Source organism: Pleurodeles waltl, chromosome 10, assembly GCF_031143425.1.
Source record: "Pleurodeles waltl isolate 20211129_DDA chromosome 10, aPleWal1.hap1.20221129, whole genome shotgun sequence".
NCBI classification, from domain to species: Eukaryota; Metazoa; Chordata; class Amphibia; order Caudata; family Salamandridae; genus Pleurodeles; species Pleurodeles waltl.
Window position 1 is genome coordinate 34,993,575 of NC_090449.1, and position 25,230 is coordinate 35,018,804.

General features: G+C 47.6%; 1 protein-coding gene and 1 long non-coding RNA gene across 3 annotated transcripts in view; one reads left to right on the forward strand and one right to left on the reverse strand.

The window, feature by feature from the left end:
• Window positions 1–25,230, forward strand: part of LOC138260997 (metabotropic glutamate receptor 6-like) — a 202,891-nt gene that overhangs the window by 94,940 nt on the left and 82,721 nt on the right. Inside the window, exons 3-5 of the mRNA XM_069209587.1 lie at window positions 20,337–20,553; window positions 21,281–21,416; window positions 23,227–23,381. Coding sequence (XP_069065688.1) covers window positions 20,337–20,553; window positions 21,281–21,416; window positions 23,227–23,381 — 508 coding nt within the window. The remainder of the gene's footprint in view (window positions 1–20,336; window positions 20,554–21,280; window positions 21,417–23,226; window positions 23,382–25,230) is intronic.
• Window positions 12,729–25,230, reverse strand: part of LOC138260998 (uncharacterized) — a 111,250-nt gene continuing 98,748 nt past the window's right edge. For both annotated transcript variants that reach the window (XR_011199038.1, XR_011199039.1), the window contains exon 3: window positions 12,729–12,864. This is a non-coding gene — a long non-coding RNA (uncharacterized lncRNA). The remainder of the gene's footprint in view (window positions 12,865–25,230) is intronic.

The following is a 25,230-nucleotide window of genomic DNA, read 5'->3' on the forward strand; positions in this document are numbered from 1 at the left end:
GTGCACCGTGTGTGTGTCCCGGGGACCCCCTGCCTGGGTGTGTGCCCCGTCACCGTGTACGTGTGTCCGGGGGATACCCTGTCCTGGGTGTGTGCCCCGTCACCGTGTACGTGTGTCCCGGGGACCCCCTGCCTGGGTGTGTGCCCCGTCACCGTGTGTGTGTCCCGGGGACCCCCTGCCTGGGTGTGTGCACCGTGTGTGTGTCCCGGGGACCCCCTGCCTGGGTGTGTGCCCCGTCACCGTGAACGTGTGTCCGGGGGACCCCCTGTCCTGGGTGTGTGCCCCGGCGCCGTGTACGTGTGTCCGGGGGACCCCCTGGCCTGGGTGTGTGCCCCGTCACCGTGTGTGTGTCCCGGGGACCCCCTGCCTGGGTGTGTGCCCCGTCACCGTGTACGTGTGTCCGGGGGATACCCTGTCCTGGGTGTGTGCCCCGTCACCGTGTACGTGTGTCCCGGGGACCCCCTGCCTGGGTGTGTGCCCCGTCACCGTGTGTGTGTCCCGGGGACCCCCTGCCTGGGTGTGTGCACCGTGTGTGTGTCCCGGGGACCCCCTGCCTGGGTGTGTGCCCCGTCACCGTGTACGTGTGTCCGGGGGATACCCTGTCCTGGGTGTGTGCCCCGTCACCGTGTACGTGTGTCCCGGGGACCCCCTGCCTGGGTGTGTGCCCCGTCACCGTGTGTGTGTCCCGGGGACCCCCTGCCTGGGTGTGTGCACCGTGTGTGTGTCCCGGGGACCCCCTGCCTGGGTGTGTGCCCCGTCACCGTGAACGTGTGTCCGGGGGACCCCCTGTCCTGGGTGTGTGCCCCGGCGCCGTGTACGTGTGTCCGGGGGACCCCCTGGCCTGGGTGTGTGCCCCGTCACCGTGTGTGTGTCCCGGGGACCCCCTGCCTGGGTGTGTGCCCCGTCACTGTGTACGTGTGTCCGGGGGATACCCTGTCCTGGGTGTGTGCCCCGTCACCGTGTACGTGTGTCCCGGGGACCCCCTGCCTGGGTGTGTGCCCCGTCACCGTGTGTGTGTCCCGGGGACCCCCTGCCTGGGTGTGTGCACCGTGTGTGTGTCCCGGGGACCCCCTGCCTGGGTGTGTGCCCCGTCACCGTGAACGTGTGTCCGGGGGACCCCCTGTCCTGGGTGTGTGCCCCGGCGCCGTGTACGTGTGTCCGGGGGACCCCCTGTCCTGGGTGTGTGCCCCGTCACCGTGTGTGTGTCCCGGGGACCCCCTGCCTGGGTGTGTGCCCCGTCACCGTGTACGTGTGTCCGGGGGATACCCTGTCCTGGGTGTGTGCCCCGTCACCGTGTACGTGTGTCCCGGGGACCCCCTGCCTGGGTGTGTGCCCCGTCACCGTGTGTGTGTCCCGGGGACCCCCTGCCTGGGTGTGTGCACCGTGTGTGTGTCCCGGGGACCCCCTGCCTGGGTGTGTGCCCCGTCACCGTGTGTGTGTCCGGGGGACCCCCTGTCCTGGGTGTGAGCCCCGTCACCGTGTGTGTGTCCGGGGGACCCTCTGTCCTGGGTGTGTGCCCCGTCACCGTGTGTGTGTCCCGGGGACCCCCTGCCTGGGTGTGTGCCCCGTCACCGTGTACGTGTGTCCGGGGGATACCCTGTCCTGGGTGTGTGCCCCGTCACCGTGTACGTGTGTCCCGGGGACCCCCTGCCTGGGTGTGTGCCCCGTCACCGTGTGTGTGTCCCGGGGACCCCCTGCCTGGGTGTGTGCACCGTGTGTGTGTCCCGGGGACCCCCTGCCTGGGTGTGTGCCCCGTCACCGTGTGTGTGTCCGGGGGACCCCCTGTCCTGGGTGTGAGCCCCGTCACCGTGTGTGTGTCCGGGGGACCCCCTGTCCTGGGTGTGTGCCCCGTCACCGTGTGTGTGTCCCGGGGACCCCCTGCCTGGGTGTGTGCCCCGTCACCGTGTGTGTGTCCGGGGGACCCCCTGTCCTGGGTGTGTGCCCCGTCACCGTGTATGTGTCCCGGGTCCCCCTGACGTGGTTGTGAGCCCTGCGCCCCTCCTTTGTCTGTGCGCACAGCGCGGGGCGGAGGGGGGTGTGGAGTGAAGTGATCGAGGACGACGCCCCCTCTAACAGCCCGCTGACCCGTGAAAATAATGACAAATCAGCAGAACGAGGATCCAGGAACCACGCAGGGGCAGTGGGAGACAGGGAGAGGGGCCGGCCTAGGATGGGGCCCCCGGATGCACCAGCCTGGCCCTTAAGTGCGTCACAAGGGCCACGGGAGGGAGGGTGAGGGAGGAATGAAGGGGGTCCCCGTGGGATGCAGCAGAAACCAGAGGCCGCGTGGCCTGGCTCACCTCTGGCAGCTGCCCCTGTTGGATTAACCAGATTTAAGGGGGGCTGGGAGTTGGGCGCAGCGATGGATGGGGTGGCCCCAGGACACCTTCTATCATTGTTAGTTTTGTGCTCTCCTCTCTTTGGGGTGGCGCCAGGGTGGTGGGGTCATCCCCAGACCTTCAAGCTCATCTCTCCCAAAACACCCCACACCTCCTCTCTTCCTCTCCCTAAAATCTCGCCCACGGTTGCCATGGTAACTCTCTTGCGGAATGAGCGGTGCGTGCGATGCGCTTGCATTCCTAGTACTTTGATGTAATCCGAAATCGGGCGATGAGCAGTGCGCCTGGGGCTCAGCTGGCGAACTACTGCTTGGTGGGACCACCAGCCCGCCTCTGTCAGTGAAGCGCAGGCTGCGGTCTGATCCCTCCCCCAGGGACATCCTGAGGGATTTGGAGGTGCGGGGCCAAGCATATTTTGGGGCCCCATGTCGGGAACAGTTTTGCGTTTATGATCCAGTTTCAGCACTTTCATGCCCTTTTGGCCAGGTCACTGACACTCGTCCGAATTCTAAATGTTATTACATGTAATACCCAGGCACAGTGATGTGTTCTCTCAGTATTGTAACACAACAGCTGCTCAGTAATATTCTTGCACATAATCTCTGTGACTCTTTCCCAGTTCTCATATGTGAGGTCCTGAATTCATCTAAAATAAACATTTTTATGGCTGTTGCACGTTTTTCTCTACAAGATGTCTGTAATAGACGTTCACACATCAGCCACATTGAAAATAAAGCAAAGGAGAAAGGTATTTAAAACAATCAGTTTAAGAATCATTCAAGGTCATGAGAGCGAGACTCAGCAGAACAGAGCTGACTCTGCCAGGGGGCCCCTGAAAGGCTGGGGCCCGGGGCCGAAGCCCACTTTGCCCATGCATCACATGTCTCTGCCCCCCCCCCACCCCCCCCGTCCAGCTCTGGTTGCTCAGCCATCACTTAGTGTAACCCAGACTGCTCTCCGATCTCTTCATTTGTGGGTTAGTTTAACAAAGGCTCCCTCAGCTCTTTTTCTCTTGAAGGGTCTCTTGCACAAAGGGTCTTAGCATTCATAAACTCTCTAACTCAGTAAATCATAGAAAGGGTCCCTTAGGGTCTCCTTTCCTTTTGGCATTTTGACAAAAACATGTTATAGTGGTAGGCAGTGGTCCTATTCATAAAAAAAGGTTTGTAAACGTTTAGTTTATTCTTTAGACCCATTCCTTTTTCCTTTAAGGACAATTGTCTGCATTTCTAAACACCCTTGCTTCATTGAAAGCAATCACAGATGTGCTTTAGTGGACCAAACGCTGATCCGAAAGCTCTTCCTTTCTAAGGGTAACCTAGTAGACTGTTCTCTGACCCTTGCTCCCTTGGTTTAGTTTAGCCCAGGCTGCCCTGTGAACCCTTCCTCTGCGGGTGCAGTTTAGCACAAGATGCTCACAGGCTGCTCTCTCCATGTTTGCACAGCCTGCTCTCTGCTCACCTCTGTTTAGCAGTTTTTTCTATAAATGTAGCGTAGGCTGCTCTCTTCCTCTGTTAGTTTTAACAAAGTTTGTACAGTGATTGTCTCTTGAGTATTGAGGAGCATATTTCCAAGAAAGTAGTGCATCGGTCCTGGTGCGCCACTTTTCTTGATCGCCCTTGCTCCACCTAACACCACCATGGTTGCGCCAGATTTACACCACTGTGCATCCGCACCATGGCGGTCATTGGGACAAGAGCATCAATATTTTTAATGCTATTGTGGCGCTTTGCTGCAAATCTGAATGCTAGCGCCGCAAAGCACAGCGAGGTCCATTTATTAAAATGGGTGCGTCATTTTGATAGCTGCTCTGAGCAGGCGTTGAAATGACAGAAAAAATAGTGCAGTAAAATGTTGTAAATATCACTGCGCCATTTTTGGGCCTCCATGCAACCGTGGGCACCCATGCATCGGAACGCCCTCCCCTTGCATACATTATTCATGCTGCAGGCATAATGTGGCTCCAGGGTTTACAAAGGGGAGCAATGCAGCCATTGCAACACTTTGTAAATACGGCGCGGGAGAAATGCATCTTTAAAGCTGCCTCAGCGTAAAATAAAAAATTGACTCTAGTGGGGTGCTAGGGGCTTGGAAACATGCCCCTTAGTTTGCGTCCCCTTGTATATGTTCTATTCCCATTGGCAGATCTGTGGCCATCTTGTGTGTTAAGTTAGCATAGGCTGCTCTGTGACTGCCTCCTCCTGTGTGTCCAGTGGAATAGACCGCCAGGTCATTGCCCCACCGCGTGTTTCATACCACAGGCCGCTCTGTCACAGCTTGGTCTTGTACTGTGTCTTCTTGCAGGATAAGCTGTTCTGTGACATGCTCCTCAGGTGGGTTGAAGTGGGATAGGCTCCTGCATGACGCCTCCTCTTCTGAGGACTCTCACCCCTGAACAAGGCATCAGGGGAAGATACAAGAAGACCTCCCGGCCTGAACTTGTGGAATTTTGGAAAAATAAACCCCTCATCCCTGCAAGATGAAGGGTGCAGTACAAACCCTCCAGCTCTTGATCAAAGCCTGGAGGGTGACATTATACCAGGGGAACTAATATCCACCCCACAATAAGCAAGACTGAGCAGTGCACATAGACATCTCGCCGAGGATCTATTGCAAGTCTCGGCGGGTGGGGATAGAGAAGAACCACCACTGGGCTCTTAGCCAAATTAGGGTAAAGATTCCAAAGGGAGTGGTGCTCACTCTATTTCAAGGCTATTAAATTCTAAGCCCCCCTCCTCATCTACAAGTCTAGTAGGGCCAGCCGGTGACCCAGTGGTGTAACAAAACTTGAGGTCCCCCCTTGCGCAGTACATGAAGGGGCCCACCTCTTCAGACTCACTCAGGACTGAGCTTAGGGGGCCCCTGGAGATGGCCCCCTGCCCGCACCGTGGGGGCAGTGGAAGCCTTTGTTACGCCACCGTGGTGACCATGTAAGACCTTTTCATTTTATATCTCTACCAGTGGGGAGATCTTGATAAAGCCTTATGCAGAATGAGGTATCCACCCTAAACCATTTTCAGTTGGACTTTGCCGATCCCGCAGAGGGGTGTCCATGCGTATTCGTAAAATCCAGCCAAAAAACAGCATTCTTTGCACCGCATACCTGGCAATTGTGGTGCAGTTTCATTCCCCCGTTTGTTTGTTAAGTATGGCTACACTTGCTTCTGAGAGCTTCTATTTTAAATGGAAGACATCTTGTTTTGGGACACTTATCACCTTTAGCCCTGATGAAGGATCTTCAAGGAATTTGCCCAATTAACAACAGGATTTTGAACTGTGTTTCTCCAAAGTTTGATGTAAATTGTTGAAAGTGGGTAAGCATATTAAGAGTGCAAAAATGGATTTTCCTTTATAGTTTTGTGCACATTTTAACTACAGACACACATATATCAGTGAAGTGCCATCCCCGGAGAGCGAACATGAAGCAAGGGATCAGCATGTGGGAGCCGTGTTACCTCCTCGATGCAGGGATGCTCCATTACACACCGTCAGCTCCTAGCTTACGTGGACCTGTGGTTCAGTCAGTGATAATTATCAATGAGTGATCCTGCAGAGGGCCATCCAGGTTTTGTAAAACCCCAGTTTGTAGATGTCCAGGAGGCCCTAGTTGCCATGGTGGCAACAACCATTGAGAACATCAGATGCTTCCATACCTGTTGAAGCAGCTGTGGTCAGCAGTGGGTGACAGGTTTGACTGGTTTCATCCTTGAGGCCAATTGCGGTGTGCTCAAGAAGGTAAAGTAATTGTCCTGTGTAAGTATGTCTAACTATCCTTACCTGCATCCAAGAGTGTCCTGAAGAAAGCAGTAGGAATCAGAGAAAGCAATGGTCAGAACACAGGGCCTGATTTAGAGTTTGGAGGATGGGATATTCTGTCCATCGTATTATATTTCCGTACAATATAATGAAATCATAATACGGTGCACAGGACATCCGTCACGTTTGTGTAGAGTTACGCCATCCTCCACACTCTAAATAAGGCCCATAGTTTTTACCCTTGAGTCAATCTTCACCTCGAAGTTTGATTGATAGACACAGTGCTGTCCTCTCCTTGGCGTTCGACTACTATAGAGTGTTTGTTCAGCTCAACATATCTGTTAGATCAGGCGTCTCCAACCAGTAGCTCATGAGCTACTGGTAGCTCTCCAACAGCTTCTAAGTAGCTCTACATTGTGCTGCTCAGCCTACTAAAATTAACTTGGTTGAATTTATAAATGTTTACCAAAATTGAACAGCGTGTATTAGAGACAAAATGTTTGTATTTCCAGAACTCATAACCTGATCTTTGGAGAAAAATTCTTGTTTTTCCAAAATATGTTTAATGCTGATATTTGCATGATAAATTGTGAAATGTGGAGAAGACATTACTAACTAGTACAATTACTTAGGTGCTAGGAGCATTGCAGTTATGGCAGGTATGTATTACCCATGCAGAGGAATTCCAAATTGATAAAGCCTTTTTTATTTATATTACGGCGGAAAGTCACTGCTGACAATCTTGCATGGGGTGGCCACTAATGTATTCATGCCGGTTGCAGTGTGGTAGCAAAACATGAGGAAGGCCCCCTACAAAGTACATGGAGGGCCCCCCCTCCGGACTCAGTCAGGAGCTGTCAGCCATGGTAATGTGCTGAGGGGGTCCCCTAGAGCTCAGGGCCCCTCTGCACTGCGGGGGCTGCAGGGGCCTTTGTTACACCACTGGTCTGATGTGGTCACTATTACAACACTAATATTCATTGTAGCTTCAGGATGATTTTCATTTCTCAAAAGTAGATGGAAGTAAAGAATAGTTTGGAGGCCCCCGTGTTAGATTAACACTTAGAAGTCTTTGATTTCATACTCTTTGTTGAGTTAGCCTGAGCAGAACTCTGATCGGCTCCTGGATGTTGCGTTAGCTCAGCTCTCTCATCTGTGCCTTGATGTTAAGTTAATACAGACTACAGAGCTCCTCTTATTTGGGGTTTCATATATTGTACATCCAGTCATCTTAATTCTGCTCTCATTGGAAGTCCCAGCCAAAGTACAGGTACTGGAGCATCTCTAGTAAAGAAAAAGAGATATATTTGTCAAAGGAAGCCAGGGTGGTTGTATGCCCAAAGCTTTACCTATTCCATGTGCCTATTCACTCTCATACCTCAATTCTCTTCTTTCGCTCTAGGTGTTTCACAAGGCGCACAACCTCTGTCAGTGATATTCTTGCCCTTCTTCAGGACATGTTCTTGGGGTCCACTATATCTGTGCTATTGGAGATGGGTTCAATAGATGTCATTCCTGACAAGGAAACATCTTTGAAGCATACCCACAATGTTGGTGTCTACACCTTGGGTCCAAGAACTTCAGTCTTGAGTGTGCGCTCTGCGATTCTATCTCCTTCATACCATTGAACAACACTGATTTCTCAACTGGCCTGAATTCTTGGTTCTGAACAATCTTGAGGAATTTGTTCAACAGAAGCAAAAATGTTTCCAGTGTTTTCAGGGAAATGCTCCTTGTTTTCGAAGTTCTAGCATGTGGGTGACCTATCCTTTCTGGAGACATTGTTGTGAAGAACTATTTGGTCCTCCACTGTGCACAGGAGATTCTGAGATGTGGCCATCCATATATCTCGGTTTATGTTCCACGATTCTCATGCAATGTACATTCAGCAGTCTCAAACATGAGATGCCTTGGGACTTTTTATGCCAATGTTCTTGTAAGGAAATGCCTCTTTTTGCATGTTCACCCCACAGTTTTGGACTGATGCTGCTGTTTTGTTTTACTTTGAGAGTGCACTGAGGCCTGCTAACGAGACCTCAGTGCCAGTGTTCTGACCCCATGCAAAGTATATGTCGAATTGGATACAGCCAATTGGCAATGTCTGGCTTACTTATAAGTCCCTAGTATATGGTACCCAGAGAACCTAGGTCATGTAAGGCAGGGTGTCCACGCAGGGATGCAGCACTGTTTGTGCCACCCTTCATGTGACAAGACAAAAAATGGCTCACAGCCACCCACTGCAGACTGGAAGGCCGTGTCCTCGCTGTCAGTTCAACTTTGCCATTTAAACTAAGGGCAAAGCCACCCTGCCCCTTAGCTTTGTCCCCTAAGGAAGGCCTAGAGAGCCCTAGGGCAGGGCGCTTTATCCTGTTAAGTGAGACATATATATTTTAATATGTCTCGACAGCAATACTTCTAAATTGTCATTTTGCGGTGTGGAAAGTTGGTAGCCACATTAGCTAACGCAGGTATACCCGGTTGCATCCCCACCCGACTAATTTTGACTGGGACTACCAAACTCAGTCATGTACGGGATCAAATCACTTGTGATATTAAATGCGATCTGATGCTCAGGTCAACATTAATGTCACTATTATTAGTTGGCCACTTTTAGAAAGTGACAACTCTGTGCTCTGCTTGTCCAGGAGCCTCACAGAGACACACGCATACCGACAGTTTCTGACCACCTGGGGAGACATGTCAACAACTCCCAGGCTCAAAGACAAAGGCAGTGCTGCAGCAGCAAGGTGTCACCTCCTCTGCCATCAGGGCCACTCAGAGGATTAGCCTGGAGGCATGCCTCTAAAGGGAAGCCGCATTTGATGGGCCGCCTGGCCCAACACCCCTGCGTTTGATGCCTTTTGTCATTGTAGACATTCTTGAGACATTATGAGGAGGGAAACTTGCCCCAAAACCGGTTCTATCTTGGGCATGTTGTCCCCAGATACCCACACTTCTAGGGTGGGCTACCTTGCTCCTCATGACCAAGGAACGGTTGTGCCATCTTGAAGGGAGCAAAAATGTGGCATTCTGGGATAGCCAGATGCACACATCACAGGAACTTTGTCACTAGGTAGGAGGGGATCCAGTAACCCATTGACTAGTGACCGGGTGGTCCCCTCTGGGAACTTTCCTGGGATAAATGAGGCACCCCTGAAATGTTGACCCTCAGTTCTTGTTGGACCTGGAAAGTGGATGAGAAGGACACCACTCTGCACCCGCTAGAAGCACATAATGAGAGGCTGCGACGCCGAAGCAACGGCACTTGCTGTACTTTGGGCTATCTGAGTTTGGACCCTGTTTTGCATGCCTAGCTCAGGAAAACACTGATCCCCAGTCCCATTCTCAAGCACAGACCCCAAGGTCAGTTGGTTGGCCCCCAGAACAGCTCTGGCGACATTAAAGCTGGAGGAGCCCAAGTCGCATCTCTGTTAGCCAACACAGAAATCTTGCTGCAACCGGACGCCAGATACCCCCAAGGACAATTCAGAGATAGCCAAAAGGTGCACCCAGGTCTTCTGGACCCATGGTTGCTGGTTGTGACCAAATTCATCACTCGTGAGGGACACCAGCCTCCACCAAAGATTGGCACTGTGACTGCTGTGTTGCAAAAGCGCAAGGTCTGCATCGGCAGCCCTTGGAACCCTACAAAGAGGACATTGTGCGACTCTGCAATCCATGGCCAGAGTCGCCCCCCACTCATCTGTGGACCCAGGACTCAACCGTACTTCACCCCTCTGAACAGCACAGTATCAGAAGCCTTCCTGACAATTTTTGAGCCTGCATCCCTCAGCATCAGGACAACTCCATTATTGTCTCAGGCGGTCATCCTGTAAAGTTTGGATCTTGCTCTAAAAACGCTCTGGTGGCTAAGTAATTGCCCAAAGTATCCTCTTGGGCCCCCTGGAACTCTGTCCTGCTGGACTTGGTCAACCAACTCGGGCCAGAGTTGCCAAACTAACTTTCCCAAGCTTTTCAAAAGTTTCTAAAGTTTTTGTTGACCAATGCTTGTTTGCGGTTGATGCTAAAATGATATATTCCTTTAAAAATCCATATCTCTGGAACCCTCTGGTGGATTTTGATGATCAAGGTCTCTAAATATACATAAAAATCTATTTGTGTGATAAGGTGACTTGTCTCCTTGTTGTTTGACATTCGTATTGTGTTGTATGGTGTTGTTAAATGCTTTACACATTGTTCCTTTGCTAAGCCTTACTGCCCGCAGCAATGGCTACCCAGGGTTGAGGTTAAGGTGGGGTAAAAGTACCTGACTGGACTCAAGGCAGTAGTTGTGGGTGTACTGTACCATAGGGCTACCCAGCCACACCATATAGTACACCCCAAATGCTCACAGTGTTGATCAGGCCTAATTTGATTGGAAGGATGTCAACTCCTGTGGTGCCAAATTGATTGAAGAAGAAGTCATTATTGGACTAACATTGACCCTTAGGATACCACCAACACCTTGAGATCCATCCTGAAGGCCAGCCTGCTCACAGCGGAGGACAGTATTACCTTGTGTTAACCCAGCTCAGACTAATACACGTTCCTGGTCTGAATCAGATGGTCATCAACACCGGTGCCAGCAGAGGAGAATTGTCACCAGTGCGGGTCCCTGCGTCAGTCTCACTGATCAATATCCGTGTGATCTGTAATAGGATACTAGTTGACTAAAGAAAGCCCTTATTGGTTAAGGAACGCTATGCATGTGCCAATAGCAAATTCACATCTGCCAAATGAAGCCTTGATAAAATCCTTTTAAAACTTTCACGAAACAAATGCTCCTGGTTCCCATTGAAAATGAGACCTCTGACATCTTTGTTCTTCTGGTCTTAATCTTGCAGCCACTGCCACTTGTGGTGGCAATGCCTACTGATCCTTCTGTGCCAGGAACTTCCCCGCCAGTGTCACCTCTCTCTGCGCCTCTTCACTCTGCCATAACCCTCTAAGGAGCTCTGACTGTCCGTGCTGAGGAGGAAAATGACCACAATGGGAAGATGATATTGAAGGTCAAATCCTATCATAATATCCTCATTGACTTGGTGATGTGGCTGGAGAAAAGAAAGGCCTTCTTTCCATCTGAGCTGGCCCTCCACACAGGGACTCTAAGAGAGCCAGGGCACCACTCCATACAAATGTTTTCAGGGTGGTCACTTGGATATAGCAACAAGCCTTCCTCTCAGCCTCGGTTAGTAGGCAGGTTGACATGAAGCTCAGATTGGTACTAGAAGAGTCGGTCTGTAGGCTAGGCCAGCAATTCCACAGCTCACTTCATCCTGGTAGCAGGTTAAATGCAATGGCCGTATTCATTGATGCTATACGAAAGGCTGACTTAAAGTCTCCATTTTGGGGACTCTCTTATGATATTGTGTGTGGTTGTAACAGTAAAATTAGAAAAATATTGACTGGTTTCACACAGACTTTCACAAGGACTTTCTAAATTCCTTAAAACCCACTTAATGTGCTCCACAACGTTTTTGTTATTCCTACAGCAGAGCACTAGATTCTCTTGGATCTTCATCCATGCAGAGAGCATATACTGCAACCTCTGCCACCAGTTGAAAGACTGAGGATTAGTGGACCCTGATTTTAGCATGGGGCCATGGGGCTTTTTACAAAGCCATCATCAGCAGCACCTCCGCTTATCCTAACAGACAAACTCATCATCTATAGTGATTCTTGGCACTCGTGCAGGCACAGCCAAAGGACCACCAGACTGCAGATCAAGGGCCTCTTAATGAGTTTGGCAGACTTTCGGCCACCAAACCCGTGGTGGCAGTCGACTTCTGCACTCCTGGCGGTCCGACCGACAGATTACGACCCTGGCAGTGGGACCAGCAGGAGACCACCGCCACCACTGGGATCATGGATTACGGTGGGTTAGTGGCGGTCAGAGTTGTGGTCAGCCACTGTGGAGCCCTTGGCAGCTCTGCTATATTGATCACGACTCCACTTTCCTCCGGCCTTTCCATGGTGATTTCCCCACCATGTAAAGGCTGGTGGAAAGCCGGTGCTGGGGGCCCCCTGCCAGCCCATTGGGATGCACACTGTCTGCTATGAAGATAGTTCGCATTCTGACAGTGCTGGTGTGCGACGGCATTGGCTTCGGATCCCTTAAGGGAGCTGAGGCCAATGCTGTCGCACTGTTTCTGATGGGCTCACCGGTGAAAACGTCATAATATGATGTTTCCGCCAGTCAGCCCAGTGGAAACATCGTAGTATGACATGAGGTGAGGCCGCCGGTATGACGGCAGCCTCACCCCGGTGGCTTTGACAGTCCCTCGGTCAGACCGCCAAAGTCATAATGAGGCCCTAAGAAGTGTAAGAAACTAAAATCAAGGCAGCAGGCCTTTTCCATCCATGCATCCAGAACAACATCCACGTATCGATCAGGACTGCCCCAATGCTGCTACAATTTAGGAAATAGTTGAAGCTGTACTTCTTTACAGAATACTACATTACAAATAAAGTGCTTTAAGCAACCACAAAACTGCAGCCTCTCCTATCACTCATTTACTTACTTTTTCGGGTACGTTTGTGCTATAGAAATACCAGATATATGCATTCATACATACAAGCATACATAGATACATACATAGATGCATATATAAATACATTTTACCTGAAACCATGGAAGATGGGCTCACCAATACTCTTGTTAAAGTCCATGCTGTTTTCATCACAGGGACTCTTCACTTCCTCCTAAGACGGTGTGCATGATTGCACTCACATGGGGGCCGTGTAGGGTATGACTGGTGCCCTCTGGCTTCTACGACATAATATTGAGGTTATGTATATTATGATAGAAAAATACTGCAGCAAAAATATTGAGGTAAAAAATATCGAAATAACATACTTACTATGTAAAGTACAATAACATCGACTACAAGAATATTGTTTACAAAAATATAAAAAATACATAGATAAGTATCTTTAGATGAATGTGTTTAACAATAAAATAACTTCATAGGAAAATAAGATATATATGTAACTTCAAATGAAACGTAAATACAAAATAAATATATACTAAAATTAATAGACAAACAATTTAAATAAATATAAATGTAATCATTTAAAACTGTACTAAACAATAAGATTCAACAAGAGTATTCATAGTGAAATTCTACTCCGAGTATTTGTCAGAGTGGGTGACAACACCAAAACTCTTGCCTACTATGGTATTGGTTTAACACATGCTTTTCACAGAAATGCCGGGCTTACTGCCTTTGTCGTAACATTTTGTAATAAATAGGTCATACCTATGACATCTGGCACACCATTTTCCTGCACACCAGTCAAGCCTGTAGCTGTTATCACTGACTTTTCACCATAACCAACTCAGGCCAACTGTATAGTGAATATGAACTTTTCCACAAGGCAACCCTCAGTCATACAGTCATAAACTTGCACATTTATACAAAATGACAGTCAGCAAAGTGCTAACTCTACTAACAGAAACTAACAAGGGCTATAATAGTGCATAATATCTGTACCCACAAGTTGTTTGGGTGGGTCACTAACACCAACCTCTTGCCTTCGGCGGTAATCAGTGAGATCCCATGCTTCTGCTTACAGGCTTTCCTTTATCGCAATATGTAGGTTAGCCCTAGTGAGTTTGTCATAACATTTCATAATAAATAGATCAACCCTATGGAATCTGGCATGACTTTCCTCAATGAACTGATAAGAATTATTCCCTTTACCATTGGCCTATTATCTATTCAAGTGCTCATAAACTAGCATCCATCATGCATTCCGCAATAAAAATATGTAGATAAATGCAGTTTGCAAACAATTTACAACCCCTGTCAATAGGGTCTAACAAGACTCATCAAACTGAAAAAATCCCAGGGTTTGTCAGAGTAGGTGGCCAATGACAAAACTTGTGCCTACATAAAACAAAATACCCGTCTATGGCCTGTAACACGATGTGATAATGACCAACTGATCAGAAAAGAAGCTAGACAAACTGCCTTTGCCATGACATTTCCTAATAAGCAGACCAGAGCTATGGCATCTGACATGATGTTTCCCTGTGCACCAATCGGGTCTTTAGCTTATGACCATAACCAACTCAGATCTAGTGATCTGAGTGTAAGCTTTTCTACGAGGAAACCATTAGCTGCCTAATCATAAAATTATAAAGGTAAGCACAGTTATAGTTAGGTAAGCAAAATAATATCTCTCCTATGAGGGTCTAACAAGGTTTCTCACAGAGAAAATCTTCTATACTGATGGTTTGTCTCATTGGGTAACAAGCACAAAAACCTGTTCCTACTCCAGTAAACTTTGAGAATCCATTTAACAGACTATCTATGTGTTGGCTTTTATATATATCAACAATCTACCCTTAAATACACATCGGGCCTCATTACGGGTCTGGCGTTCACTAGACCACCAGACTTGTGGATGGCAATTAAACCGCCGCCAGTGCGGCGGTCCGAGCGCCTCATCACGACTCTGACGGCGGTCGGGCCACCAGGGAATCGTCAGCTTCGCCAGGATCAGAGATCCCGACAGTCTGGAGGTGGCGCAGTCCTAATTCACCAGGGCAAAACTGCAAGAACCGCTGCCCTGGGGATTACGACGCCGTTCTCCATCAGCCGTTTCATGGCCATCAAAAGACAGGCGGAGAACGGGTGCTGAGGGCCCGGGGGGGGGGGCCTGCACTGCCCATGTCAAGTGCATGGGCAATGCAGGGACCCCACTGGCCAGCACCATTGCAATGTTTACTGTCTGGTTTGCAGACACTAAACATTACAAGGGTGCTGGTGCACCCTGCGCTACAGCATTGCTGCAGACTGTTTCCCATGAAGCCAGCGGGCGAAAACTCAGGTTTCTGCCTGCTGACCTAGCAGGAAACTCTTAAATCAGGCCAGCGGGGTGGTAGCCTGTTTGGTGGCAACCTCCCCGTCGGACGTTCAGCAGACGGTGGAAACCGTATGCCGAACTCAGAATTATCCCTATTGACTTTAACATATGCCTTTCACAATACATTTGTCAGCCCTATTGCCTTTATCATAACATTTGATAATAAACAGATCACACCTATACCCAGGACCTTTGTCTTGCCACCATGACCAACTCAATACTCCTGCATTGAGTATAAACTGCAATAAGTCAAAAAGTGCAATAAAAGCACTCGTTTTGGTGGGGGCATATAAGTTCAGCCCAGACGAACCCTGTAGTCAGTAGTACACTTTTCTTTTATTGTTAATCACGAGGTTAGGCAACAGCAGTGTTGTTAAGCCAGGTCTAATAAAATGTAGATTAATAAAAAAATAGTTAGACAAACCTAAAAATATGCACAATAACTAAAAATGAAACATTTAAAAATGTACATATATATAAAATAAAAATTAAGGTAATATAAACAAAAATGTTTAAAATCAATGTTAATTATTTAAACACTTAAGGCCTGATTTAGCGTTTGACGGATACAGTAGCGTCTATCGTAATGGTGGAGAACACATTAAGAGGTAATTTCCTTACCTTGAAAGGAACCAAGGCGGTTCACTTCAAGGAAAGTTTGGTGGACGCCCAATGTCGATTTTCATGGCCATTCACTAACCGTTTAACGTTTTTGTTTTTCAGAAACAAAATTCCAAAACAGGAGTTTGTTTCTGAAAAACAAAAGACTAATGGCTCCCACACCTTGAGAGTTTTCACCCAGGTGGTGGGGATCATTATTGTTTTATTCTGTCTCTCACAGATAAGCTTTCCTGGCAATGACGGACAGGAAATAAACCCTTGCACCATCTGCTCTAAATAGGGAGGGTGGAGTGGTGGTTTTACTCCAACAGATACTACTCTGTAAGGCCTCTGGAGTAAGCTTTCTGTCAACAGAGCCAATAGGGGCTGGGCTGACAGAAAGCTTTCATCCCGTCTGTCTCCTAATGAGATACGCAGATGGACAGTTTGGCAGACGCGTACTCCGTTGGATTTGCGTCAGGGTACCCTGTCCACCAAACTCTAAATCAGCCTCCAAATTTGTGTATTTATCAAATTATTCTACTAACCAATAAGTAATACATCAAATTTTAAATTAAGAAAATGAAATAAAAAAAAACTTCCATCCCCTTCCCTACAAAACAAACCGCTCACCTCAATTAAAAAATGTAAAAATAATTCTTATAAATTATGAAACATAGTAAACCAAACAAAATAGAATTACAAATAATAAACAAAGCAATTACAAATGTACAAAATATTTCTTATAAACAACCATAAACTCTTAACCCTTTTTCAAATAATTATTGAAATAACTGGCATATTTAATAAACTGACCAATGAATTAGAAATAATTAATGAATTTAAAACTTTAACAATATCTATATTTAAAATATTTTTTATCCTACTTCCCATTAAAGCCATCAACCCACCAAAAATAATAATATTTAAAAATATATTTATAAGTACACACACACATCTGTTGAACCATTTCTAATGTAATATATTAATTAACAGATTTTAAAATACTGTAACACACATGTGTAAGACTCCTCACCCTATCCCTCATAAACATCCAAACCACCAACAAAACAATCTAAATAAAAATTACCATATATCACCAAACCGCCAATATTAATCTTTATCTAAAATAATCACTAATAAATAACAATAAAATGTTAACCTATGTCACTACAACTAATAAAACATAACAAACGTTTAAACAGATGTTACAAAATGATAATACATAAAACAATATTAAATCATTCAATATATTTAATAAAGTGAAAGGGAGATATTCCTGTCTGCAATATTAAGGGCCATAATATTATTCTCATCACAATATTTTTAACAATATTAGTATAGCAAAATAATGTTCAATGAAATTAAGGTTAAACACTGTCCTCTTTTAGACCACACTGCATGTAGTACAAGTTTGTGCTTTTGCGATTCAATATGAAGCCATTCAGACTTGCCTTTCTTTGAATCAGCCCCTGGTGTCCCGTCCAGCCATCCACCCAGAGGCCTACCTAAAGTATGGAATGTGTCTAGCCTGGATGCCCTACTCACTATCTGCTTGGGTCGACCCTGTGATAGCTCATTTCTGCTCAGTGTGTGCACCCCCTAAAATGACCCTGTGGACATCTATGAATCCTTCCTTTATGATGTGCTCTGAGAAGCCTGACAACAGGAGCGTCCCCTCTCGGGATGTCTTCATAGTGCCTTTCAGTACACATTCTACTGCCCATGGGGTACTTCTCTTTGTGTCTAGCTGCCCTCTGGAGCTGAAATGCCCTGGAAGATCTGCCATGCACTGCTTGGTTAGAGTTATGTCTTAGGGTGACAAATCTTATTAGTCCTGGCCTTTCACCAGTGTCTCTACTTCTGGATACATACTCACTCTCTGGAGCCATTAAATAATATTTGTCTGAAGATACTGTACAATACTATTTAACCAAGACAAGGATGTGAAAGTTTCAGCATCCTTCTGAGTGTGGGAGTAGATAACCTCCGATGCTGTCCAGGAAAGAAGAAGATGTACCTTGAAATGGATAGCAAGCGGAAAAAACATCTGACTCTGACCTGCGTGTACGACAACTGAAGAAGCAGAGCTTTCTCATGAACCCCCATTAGCCAGGCAGGAACTGGTTGACTATTGCATCAAAACTGCCACTTAGCTTCTCAGTTCCCAAGCTGCTTGAAAAATTTAACTGCAGTGAGTAGTTAAGGAGATGCTGGCACGCTGACTTTAGTACTCCTTGGAAGCTCCTTGTAGATGCTAGCCTATCAAAAGCTTAGTTCTCTCTGAATATGTTTTCTTTAGTTTTCTTCCCCTCTTTGAGTGACCACCCTACTCCAGGTGATTCAACATTAACAGACCAAAGTTTCCAGATGCCAAACTAACACCTGCATTGCAGGATAGGTTGGAAACGCCATCCCACCTTTGGGTGTTGAGTTTGTTATGTATGGGGTAATTGTTCAGCATTTGCTCAGGCCACTTAAATATCTTGCTTCAGCTTAAGGCAGAGATGAACTTACAGCAGAGGGTTGGCATAACACCACTTCCAGATGTGAAGGTGACCGGATCATCCCCAGATCTGGTGAGGGCAATTACTTTCCCCGGTGCTGACTTGGCCTTTCGGGCAATCTGGAACTGCCAGATAAGCCAGGTTGAAAGGGCCAGTTTTTGGGTCTCTTTTCAGACAAGAAACAGTCATGATAAAAAAACAACCAACTCTCTGGCCCTTTCAAGCAGTCCCATCTGGCACTGCCAGACTGCCTGAAAAGACAGACCAAACTGGCATTCTCCATGGTGAAAATACTTTGGTGCTGAATAAAACAATGTCTGTTTGCACAGGGGATCTTATTCCCCCGCTCCGTGCTGAGCGTTTTTTTTACTATGGATATATCCACACAGACATTATAGGAGACCTCTTTTAGCTCAGCTTTGCAGGTGTGCCACTGTGAATGTTTGTGAATAGGAAAACGTAGTAAATTTGCACCCACAAGTAAACATAAATCAATGGGCGAAGATTTACTACTTCTAAATCTATGGGTGCAGATCTAATCCTTTTTGTGAGTAGGACCCCATTATGTGGTATCTGTGCCTATGGGCTTTAGGTGTCAGTGAACCTATATTAGGGCAATATTCCACTTTCAAACCACTTGACTTGTACAGTAAGTGAGCTCCAGATCCCTATCATCTCCTAAAGTAAGCTTTGACTGCTCCACCACACTACCCCTGGACATGCACTGCTCAACCATGTTAAGCCTTGGAAGGCCCTTCACGACCAGACTACTGTTGGAAAGCACTACTTGACCATGCTGATTCTTGGGAAGAACTGCTCGACCTTGCTAACCCTTGGAAAGCCTAGATGAAAACGAGTACACATGACACCCGCCAAACATTGCAGCAGTGCACAAGGCTCTGGGAAGCCAATGGTACAGGCCAGTTACTCACCCAATCTCTGCTCAGTAACCACAGGGTGAGAAAAGGCCCAAGAGCTTCTAAAATGACTTCATGGTTTCCAAGAGCTCTGTTCATGGTGTGGTACATAAAGGTGAATGACAGTCAGTCCAGTGTGCAGACTGAATTCCATAATAAGCCAATTGGAACCAGAAGCCCCCTATCTCTCCAGGTTGCTTCATCTAGGAAGGTTGTGAATGATGTATTTAGTATCCCAAGAAGGCCGGTCTGTTGGACTGCTTTTGCCCTGTCATCTTCTGAGAGGAATCCGCAAACTACCATCAATATGAATTCTTCTGTCTTTGAAGAGGTGGGAAGTTGGTGATGGTCTTGGTGGACAATATGATGTTGTATATAGAAAAAGTTGAAGGTGACTGCAAATTTGAAGTCCGGCCCTCTACTCCTGTATCCTTGCTTTTACACATGGCCTCTGCTTGTTTGTAGTTATACTTTGAGGCTCATCTAACATCCAACTAGATTTTGAGCAAGCTGATGCATCCTACTTAGTACTGACACCAGATGACCTCACACAGTGCCTATTTTTATAGTGGACAAATGTAGTTTCAGAAATACAAATGTAGATAGTTTTCACCTTACATGTATAGTTCCTCCCGCTCACTTGGGATTATCTACCTACTGAACTTGAAAGGTTTATTGCTTTATGTCTTTACACATGATCTCCTCTCACTCTGCTCTGATCCCTGTGATACCCAAAGTCATCTTTAAGTTAGAGCACTCCCTTGAATGCTGTAGGATGCTCATGGATCTCTGTGGCCTGGTATGTTATGGTTTTTAGACTTGATCAACTCAACTGGCAGTAGAAGACTTCTTTCTCCTCCCAGCCACTGTTCATCTGCTATCTTAACAAGAAGGATAGGTGCTACATCCTTGAATAGCTGCTTACTGAGAGCCTACGATTCAGCAAATTAGTTCTTTTTGATGATAATTTTCTGGCTGCCAGAATAAGATCTGCCAGATCCCAATATGACAGTAAGTAACAAAGGGCCTGATTTAGATCTTGGTGGAGGGAATAGGCCAATATATGCTTTCCCATTCTGATGGAGTAGTAATATCTAATTTGATCTCCTTGCATTCTCTGTTGGATTAGAATGTGCTGCTCATGCATTTCCTGCTAATTTAGTGTATGCTACTCTGTGATTTCCTTGCTTTCCCTTTTGATTTAGCATGTGATGCTCTGTTATCTACTAAGCTCTCTTGATATACTGTCTGGAGCTCTGTGAGGGACATTGGAATAACATTTATGTGTATTCTCCTTTATTGTTGTGGTCTTCATTATCTCTTGCTCTGTCTTTGCTCTTGCGTAGATACCGCAGATTAGCTACGCGTCCACAGCTCCTGAGTTAAGTGACAACAACCGCTATGACTTCTTCTCCCGCGTGGTGCCACCTGACTCTTACCAGGCCCAAGCCATGGTGGACATTGTGAAGGCCCTGGGATGGAACTATGTGTCCACGCTCGCCTCTGAGGGCAACTATGGTGAGAGTGGGGTGGAGGCCTTCGTGCAGATCTCTCGTGAGTCGGGTAAGAGCCAGCAGGGCACAACCTCTCACCCGGCCGCCAAGTCTGTGCTGCATATCTGCCTCATCCAGATCTGGCCCGGTGATCCGTGCTCCATCATTTCAGTCCATACTCCCATCATTGCAATCCATGCATCGGTCACTGCAGTTCAAGCACACCTTGTGTGATCCATATACCCTTTATTGCAAGCCACATCACCAATCATAGCATTCCATAATCCCATCATGGTAATGTATACACTCATGAAAGTTATAGAAATACCTCTTCCTGTAAATCCATATTCCCGTAGCTGCATTCTGTGCACCCATCCTAGCAGACCATCCACCTCATCATGGCGATTCATGCAACCAGTTATTTAGGCACACATATCATGACAATCATTGCACCTTCTCAAAGTAATCTGTGTATTTCGAAGTTTCTCAGCATGCCTTTTTAATTCTCAAACATGCTTCACATATTGTAAATGATGTTTCATGCAATGTCACATGATATTCCCTAAATCACAATACAGCAAACACCTAAATTGAGGTATTCTGTGTACAGGCTCTTCATTTCTGTACCACCTATTTGATGTTTCCTCACATCCTCATTTAGCACAGCACACACAATGCAGTTAGACACGGGATTCTGATTGCAACTAGCTGATGTCTCAAATTTAAGGGTGGGACGAAGCATCAACTTTCAAAAGGAGTGTCTCTAGTCAACTGACTGGAATGTTTCTTTTGCACAGGGGGCGTCTGCATTGCCCAGTCCATCAAGATCCCTCGTGAGCCTCGACCAGGTGAATTTGATAAGGTGATCAAGCGGTTGCTGGAGACGTCCAATGCTCGAGGGATAATCATATTCGCTAACGAAGACGATATCAAGTAGGTGGAGACAAGAGTCTAAGGATATCAATCAATATTTGTAAAGTGCGGCTACTCACCCGTGAGGGTCTCAAGGTGCTGGGGGGCTCATCCAAAGAGCTTCGTCTTGAGGTTCTTCCTTGGTTAACTTCTTCAAAGATGTATCAGCCGGTGTTCTAAATGTATATACTTACTCGTATGCAAGATTTCCCTCCTAATCCACACCTCAATATCCTGGTCCACATTGTATTTTGTAAATTTGCGCTGCTTTTGCGTCAAAAAATGACGCACATGCGGCTCTAAAAAAAGTATAAATATGGGCCTTAGCCCTCTGACTCCCTGACTGTACCTAATTGTCCTCTGTGTGTCTACTTCGCCTAGTTCACACTCATTCCTCCTAGCCAGACTTATTCATAACAATTTCTGTCCACCTTTGTTTGTTCTTCACCACACCTTCTCATTCAGGTCTGCTGCCCCTTGTTTTTATTAGGATTTTATTTTCATCAGAGGGACAGTGCGGAGCACACGTCTCACAGCCAGTTTCTGGTTGGTTGGATTTGTCCAGAGGATGTAGGGAGATAGGTGGAAGAACACAGGGAGAAGGAGGAAAGAAGGATTGCAGAAAATAGATCCTGAGCTTACAAATGAATAAAGCTGTATGCTTGTGTATAGGAATTGTACATTTTGAAGACTGGAAGTAGAGGAAATATTCATTCTAACAAGTGCATACAAGGTCTGAAATAAATAAGTTGAAAGTTAATATGGTCAAGCTTCAAGTAAATTATGACTTGACAACTGAAGGCTCCAATGTGAAATAATTTTGTCAAATGGTTAGATAACAACATTAAAAAGTCTTGCCCCATTACATGATCTCTAGCACAAATTGCTACGAGGGAGCATTAACTCTAGGTGGAATTCTGCCCTAGACAATTACAAGTTCCTTTTGGGATGGATTTTTTAGGTCTGCAATGTCCGGACCCAACAATTCAGGGCTCGGAGACAACCGACCTCACATAACCCCGGGGATAATTCTACCTCCAGACAGGTCAAATCCTGCCCTCTCTGCCTGCTCTCCCACCCAACCTCTCACCCTCTATACTTTCCACCTACTCAAAAGGCAGAAAATGGCAGTGGTTTGGGGTACCCCTTTATACCTGAAGCCCCACCACCCCAAAATGAATGTTCCATTTGAGGTGCTCCATGGATTCTGATACCCCTTGCTACCTGAGAGAAAAGGCGACTGACCACATAGTAGACATTCCACTACGAAGGGCACTTGAATTGTGGTACCACCTTAGATGAAACCCTCCTTGCCACAGAGTGGACATTCTACTAAGATACTAAGAAGTGCCCACAGGATTGTGGTACCCCTCCTTCATGAGAGAAAAGACCACTGGTAAAGGAGTGTATGTGCCTCTTAGGCCCTGGTACCCCCTCAAAGTTGAATCTCATTGATACTGAGTGCACATTCCACTAGTAAGTTTCTCAAGGAGTGTAACAGCCCCCTGAGTAAGGACACCCATTGCCACAGAGGGGCCATTCTAGTAGAAATTCCCTCGAGGTTTCTGGTGCCCCTTTCCATGATGTTTCATTCCATACTATCCCCAGGGAGTGAGAAAGGAACCCTTTTTTTTTTATGCTTGCAAAGTAGCACAATGCTTTACTTAACAAAGACAATGCACAATTTGAAATACAGACCATGAAACTGGGAGTTGAGACCCTATGCCCAGTCTATTCTTGAGCTTTCCAAGGACTGTCCACGGTAGACCCTGACGGGGAGTTTCTGCTGCTCATTAGAGTCTGATCTTTTCCCTTTTTTGTCTTTGTGAAGGCGTGTCCTGGAAGCGGCCCAGAGAGCCAATCAGACGGGTCACTTTCTTTGGGTCGGCTCGGACAGCTGGGGCTCAAAGATCTCGCCCATCCTGAAGCTGGAGGAGGTGGCAGAAGGGTCGGTCACTATCCTGCCCAAGCGGGCTTCCATTGATGGTGAGTCAGGGTGTGAGGGGTGAGAGTAGCCTGGGTCGTGGGAAGTGAGGAGTGGTGAGGGGTGAAGGCAGGGGATGTAGTGATGTGTTAGAATAGCTTGGGATTTGAAAGGTGAACCTGGTGACAGAAGTTGATGGACGAGGGTAGTCTTGGTCATTGAAAGTGAAGGGTGGTTAGGGGTGAGGATAGACTGGTGTGGTGATCTGTTGGGATAGCCTGGGTTGTGGGATGGGAGGTGTTGCGTGGGGTATTGAGGGGTGAAGGTAGCCTTTTGAGGTTATTTGCTAGGCTTAGGATAGCCTGGGATAGGGGAGGTGAAGGTGATGAGGAGTAAAAGTAGCTGGGAGGTGAGAGTAATGAGGGAGGTTGAACCGTTGGTGCAGGGTGCAGATTAGGAGAGTTGAGGCAAAGGGTGGAAAGCACGGGTGTGAGGAAGAATAGCTTGGCTCACAGGATGGGAGAGATGATGAGTGTGGATGAGGGCAATAAGGACTGGGTGAGGGGCAGGGACTGTTTCATTGGTGGCGAGGGTGGTGCAGTCGCTTGAGGGGTGAGCATAGCCTGGGCCATGGAAGGTGAGGGAGAGGACAATGGGGATGGTCTGAGTCAGGAGATGTGAAGGTGGTGACAGAAGGTGGGGATAACCTGGGCATGGGAGGTGAGGGAGAGGACAATGGCGATGGTCTGAGTCAGGAGATGTGAAGGTGGTGACAGAAGGTGAGCATAACCTAGACCATGGGAGGTGAGGGAGAGGACAATGGCGATGGTCTGAGTCAGGAGATGTGAAGGTGATGACAGAAGGTGAGCATAGCCTAGACCATGGAAGGTGAGGGAGAGGACAATGGCGATGGTCTGAGTCAGGAGATGTGAGAGTGGTGACAGAAGGTGAGCATAGCCTGGGCCATGGAAGGTGAGGGAGAGGACAATGGCGATGGTCTGAGTCAGGAGATGTGAGGGTGGAGACAGAAGGTGAGGATAACCTGGGCATGGGAGGTGAGGGAGAGGACAATGGCGATGGTCTGAGTCAGGAGATGTGAAGGTGGTGACAGAAGGTGAGCATAGCCTAGACCATGGGAGGTGAGGGAGAGGACAATGGGGATGGTCTGAGTCAGGAGATGTGAGGGTGGTGACAGAAGGTGGGGATAACCTTGGCATGGGAGGTGAGGGAGAGGACAATGGCGATGGTCTGAGTCAGGAGATGTGAGGGTGGTGACAGAAGGTGAGGATAACCTGGGCATGGAAGGTGAGGGAGAGGACAATGGGGATGGTCTGAGTCAGGAGATGTGAAGGTGGTGACAAAAGGTGAGCATAGCCTAGACCATGGGAGGTGAGGGAGAGGACAATGGCGATGGTCTGAGTCAGGAGATGTGAGGGTGGTGACAGAAGGTGGGGATAACCTTGGCATGGGAGGTGAGGGATAGGACAATGGCGATGGTCTGAGTCAGGAGATGTGAGGGTGGAGACAGAAGGTGAGCATAGCCTAGACCATGGGAGGTGAGGGAGAGGACAATGGCGATGGTCTGAGTCAGGAGATGTGAGAGTGGTGACAGAAGGTGGGGATAACCTTGGCATGGGAGGTGAGGGAGAGGACAATGGCGATGGTCTGAGTCAGGAGATGTGAGAGTGGTGACAGAAGGTGGGGATAACCTGGGCATGGGAGGTGAGGGAGAGGACAATGGCGATGGTCTGAGTCAGGAGATGTGAAGGTGGTGACAGAAGGTGAGCATAACCTAGACCATGGGAGGTGAGGGAGAGGACAATGGCGATGGTCTGAGTCAGGAGATGTGAAGGTGGTGACAGAAGGTGAGCATAACCTAGACCATGGGAGGTGAGGGAGAGGACAATGGCG